Source organism: Silurus meridionalis, chromosome 6 (genome assembly GCF_014805685.1).
Source record: "Silurus meridionalis isolate SWU-2019-XX chromosome 6, ASM1480568v1, whole genome shotgun sequence".
Classification (NCBI taxonomy): domain Eukaryota; kingdom Metazoa; phylum Chordata; class Actinopteri; order Siluriformes; family Siluridae; genus Silurus; species Silurus meridionalis.
The window spans coordinates 5,729,232-5,734,231 of NC_060889.1; the positions used below are offsets into that span (position 1 = coordinate 5,729,232).

The 5,000-nt window shown below is 39.2% G+C and overlaps 1 protein-coding gene across 5 annotated transcripts in view; it reads left to right on the forward strand.

Annotated features, from left to right (window-relative positions):
- The window catches only part of parp2 (poly (ADP-ribose) polymerase 2), a 14,110-nt gene that overhangs the window by 3,474 nt on the left and 5,636 nt on the right, over positions 1 to 5,000 (forward strand). For 4 of the 5 annotated variants that reach the window (XM_046852026.1, XM_046852027.1, XM_046852030.1 and 1 more), the window contains exons 6-9: positions 3,875 to 3,925; positions 4,046 to 4,142; positions 4,383 to 4,458; positions 4,808 to 4,910. In XM_046852026.1, the coding sequence (XP_046707982.1) occupies positions 3,875 to 3,925; positions 4,046 to 4,142; positions 4,383 to 4,458; positions 4,808 to 4,910 (327 nt within the window). The remainder of the gene's footprint in view (positions 1 to 3,874; positions 3,926 to 4,045; positions 4,143 to 4,382; positions 4,459 to 4,807; positions 4,911 to 5,000) is intronic. The other variant, XM_046852028.1, reaches the window with a different exon arrangement.

Sequence of the window (5,000 nt, forward strand, 5' to 3'; positions counted from 1 at the left end):
TGTAAGGTGTAGTGTGTAGGGTATAATGTGTAAGGTGTAGTGTGTGGGGTATAATGTGTAAGGTGTAGGGTATAATGTGTAGGTGTAGTGTGTAGGGTATAATGTGTAGGGTATAATGTGTAGGGTATAATGTGTAAGGTGTAGGGTATAATGTGTAGGTGTAGTGTGTAGGGTATAATGTGTAGGTGTAGGGTATAATGTGTAAGGTGTAGTGTGTAGGATATAATGTGTAGGTGTAGGGTATAATGTAAGGTGTAGTGTGTAGGTATAATGTGTAGTGTGTAGGGTATAATGTGTAGGGTATAATGTAAGGTGTAGTGTGTAGGGTATAATGTGTAGTGTGTAGGGTATAATGTGTAGGTGTAGTGTGTAGGGTATAATGTGTAGGTGTAGGGTATAATGTAAGGTGTAGTGTGTGGGGTATAATGTGTAGGTGTAGTGTAGGGTATAATGTGTAGGGTATAATGTGTAGTGTGTAGGGTATAATGTGTGTAAGGTGTAGGTATAATGTGTAAGGTGTAGGGTATAATGTAAGGTATAGTGTGTAGGGTATAATGTGTAGTGTAGGTATAATGTGTAAGGTGTAGTGTGTAGGGTATAATGTGTAAGTGTAGTGTGTAGGGTATAATGTGTAAGGTGTAGGGTATAATGTGTAAGGTGTAGTGTGTAGGGTATAATGTAAGGTGTAATGTAGGGTATAATGTGTAAGGTATAGTGTGTAGGGTATAATGTGTAGTGTGTAGGGTATAATGTGTAGGTGTAGGGTATAATGTAAGGTGTAGTGTGTACTGAGCTGAGCATCAGATAACGTGTAGTGTGTAGGGGTTAGGGAGTAGTGTTTAGGCGTAGGGTGTAGGGTATAACGTGTAAGGTGTAGGGTTTAGGGAGTAGTATGTAGGGCATAGGGTTTAAGGCGTAGGGTGTAGGGTATAATGTGTAAGGTGTAGGGTATAATTTGTAGGGTATAATGTGTAAGGTGTAGGGTATAATGTGTAAGGTGTAGGTGTAGGGTATAATGTAGGTGTAGGGTATAATGTGGTGTAGGGTATAATGTGTAGGTGTAGGGTATAATGTGTAAGGTGTAGGGTGCAGGGTATAATGTAAGGTGTAGTGTGTAGGGTATAATGTGTAGGTATAATGTAAGGTGTAGGGTATAATGTGTAAGGTGTAGTGTGTAGGGTATAATGTGTAAGGTGTAGGGTGTAGGGTATAATGTGTAAGGTGTAGGGTGTAGGTATAATGTGTAAGTTGTAGGGTGTAATGTGTAAGGTGTAAGGTATAATGTGTAAGGTGTAGGGTATAATGTGTAAGGTGTAGGGTGTAGGGTATAATGTGTAAGGTGTAGGGTATAATGTGTAGGTGTAGTGTGTAGGGTATAATGTGTAAGGTGTAGGGTGTAGGGTATAATGTGTAAGGTGTAGTGTGTAGGGTATAATGTGTAAGGTGTAGGTGTAGGGTATAATGTGTAAGTTGTAGAGTGTAATGTGTAAGGTATAATGTGTAAGGTGTGTAGGGTATAATGTGTAAGGTGTAGGGTATAATGTAAGGTGTAGGGTATAATGTGTAAGGTGTAGGGTATAATGTGTAAGGTGTAGTGTGTAGGGTATAATGTGTAAGGTGTAGTGTGTAGGATATAATGTTTAAGGTGTAGGGTGTAGGGTATAATGTGTAAGGTGTAGGGTATAATGTAAGGTGTAGGTGTAGGTATAATGTGTAAGGTGTAGGGTATAATAATGTAAGGTGTAGGGTATAATGTAAGGTGTAGGGTATAATGTGTAAGGTGTAGGGTATAATGTGTAAGGTGTAGGGTATAATGTAAGGTGTAGGTGTAGGGTATAATGTGTAAGGTGTAGGGTATAATGTGTAGGGTGTAGGGTATAATGTGTAAGGTGTAGGGTATAATGTGTAAGGTGTAGGGTATAATGTGTAAGGTGTAGGGTATAATGTGTAAGGTGTAGTGTAGGGTATAATGTGTAGGTGTGTAGGGTATAATGTAAGGTGTGTAGGGTATAATGTAGGGTATAATGTATAGGTGTAGGGTATAATGTGTATAATGTGTAAGGTGTAGGGTATAATGTGTAGGTGTAGGGTATAATGTGTAAGGTGTAGGTATAATGTGTAAGGTGTAGGTATAATGTGTAAGGTGTAGTATAATGTGTAGGTGTAGGTGTAGGGTATAATGTGTAAGGTGTAGGGTATAATGTGTAAGTGTAGGTGTAGGGTATAATGTATAAGGTGTAGGGTATAATGTGTAAGGTGTAGGGTATAATGTGTAAGGTGTAGGTATAATGTAAGGTGTAAGGTGTAGGTGTAGGGTATAATGTAAGGTGTAGGGTATAATGTGTAAGGTGTAGGATATAATGTAAGGTGTAGGGTATAATGTGTAAGGTGTAGTGTGTAGGGTATAATGTGTAAGGTGTAGGATATAATGTGTAAGGTGTAGGTGTAGGGTATAATGTGTAAGGTGTAGGTATAATGTAAGGTGTAGTGTGTAGGTATAATGTAAGGTGTAGGATATAATGTAAGGTGTGTAGGGTATAATGTAGGGTATAATGTGTAAGGTGTAGGGTATAATGTGTAAGGTGTAGGGTATAATGTGTAAGGTGTAGGGTGTAGGGTATAATGTGTAAGGTGTAGGATATAATGTGTAAGGTGTAGGGTATAATGTGTAAGGTGTAGTGTGTAGGTATAATGTGTAAGGTGTAGGATATAATGTAAGGTGTAGGGTGTAGGGTATAATGTGTAAGTTGTAGGGTGTAATGTGTAAGGTGTAGGGTGTAGGGTATAATGTGTAAGGTGTAGGGTATAATGTGTAAGGTGTAGGTGTAGGGTATAATGTAAGGTGTAGGTGTAGGGTATAATGTGTAAGGTGTAGGGTATATAATGTGTAAGGTGTAGGTGTAGGGTATAATGTAAGGTGTAGGGTATAATGTGTAAGGTGTAGTGTGTACTGAGCTGAGCATCAGATAACGTGTAGTGTGTAGGGTATAATGTAAGGTGTAGTGTGTAGGTATAATGTAGGTGTAGGGTATAATGTGTAAGGTGTAGGATATAATGTGTAAGGTGTAGTGTAGGTATAATGTGTAAGGTGTAGTGTGTAGGGTATAATGTGTAAGGTGTAGGATATAATGTGTAGGTGTAGGTATAATGTGTAAGGTGTAGGGTATAATGTGTAAGGTGTAGGATATAATGTGTAAGGTGTAGGGTATAATGTGTAAGGTGTAGGTGTAGGGTATAATGTGTAAGGTGTAGGATATAATGTAAGGTGTAGGTGTAGGTATAATGTGTAAGGTGTAGGTATAATGTGTAAGGTGTAGGGTATAATGTGTAAGGTGTAGGATATAATGTGTAAGGTGTAGGGTATAATGTGTATAATGTGTAAGGTGTGTGTAGGGTATAATGTAGGGTATAATGTGTAAGGTGTAGTGTGTAGGGTATAATGTGTAAGGTGTAGGATATAATGTGTAAGGTGTAGGGTATAATGTGTAAGGTGTAGTGTGTAGGGTATAATGTGTAAGGTGTAGGATATAATGTGTAAGGTGTAGGGTGTAGGTATAATGTGTAAGGTGTAGGGTATAATGTGTAAGGTGTAGGGTATAATGTGTAAGGTGTAGGGTGTAGGGTATAATGTGTAAGGTGTAGGATATAATGTAAGGTGTAGGGTATAATGTGTAAGGTGTAGTGTGTAGGGTATAATGTAAGGTGTAGGATATAATGTAAGGTGTAGGGTGTAGGGTATAATGTGTAAGTTGTAGGGTGTAATGTGTAAGGTGTAGGGTGTAGGGTATAATGTGTAAGGTGTAGGGTATAATGTGTAAGGTGTAGTGTGTACTGAGCTGAACATCAGGTAACGTGTGTGTCTTTGTTCTCGCAGGCACATGTCTACAGTGAGGGGGAGGATGTGTATGATGTGATGTTAAACCAGGTCAGTAGTGCTAGTAATCTGAGTGGTTTAATCATCTCACCATGCTGAAGTGTGTAGTGTAGCCTGATGTGAATGATCATCTCTTGATCTCTGTAATCACACCTGTTCCATGGTTTCCAGACTAACCTGCAGTTTAACAATAATAAGTACTACCTGATCCAACTTCTGCAGGATGACCAGGTCCAGGTCTACAGCGTGTGGATGAGGTGGGGGCGAGGTAGGAGAACCTCACAGCTATTTATCCTATAATTATGATTCTGCCAGATGAAGGTCTGGAGCTGTACATTACTGAACTGGAACCTTCTATAATCTCTGCGTTCTTCTTTTCCCTCAGCCCTTAGCAGGACTCACGTTAACGCATTGCGCTACAGTATTTTTTATTAATGCTCAATTTTTTTTTATCCTCATCACTCTGGTGTCTGACTCATGCTGGGATTCTCCTGGTTCTTCTCCACAGTGGGAAAAGCAGGACAGAACAGTTTGGTACCCTGCGGTTCGGATCTGGTTAAAGCCAAAGAAGTCTTTATGAAAAAGTAACTGTTTAAAACACTAAACACGAGACAGAATAAAACTGTACAGAATTCTGTGTAAAGTGAACTAGCAGTGTGAATTAAATCCAACACTGAGACTGAAATACCTTTCAATAAAGGTAATTAAATGTTCATGCTGTAACCAAAAGTATGTGGACACTGGAGAGCTATGCATCCTATTCTGGATTCTTTTTGTCCTGGTGTTACAGTAAACTCCACTCCTCTTGGATGAGAAGAGAGATGGGGTGATAGATGTGCTGGCCAGGGGTGCACATACTTTTGGCCACATGGTTTATTTAATTAAGAAAGACTGTTAATATTTATGTTTATAATTGTGTGTTTTTTTCCTCAGGTTCTTTGATAAGACTAAAAACGAGTGGACACAGCGAGCAAACTTTGAGAAAATTCCTGGAAAATACGACATGGTGTTTATGGACTACAGCTTCAGAGGCAGAGTGAGAAAACCACCATTCAGCTTCTGCTGAACACCCTGTCCACTAGGGGAAGACTCCAGGACTCCTTCCTTCTTCTTCTCTATAGTATTT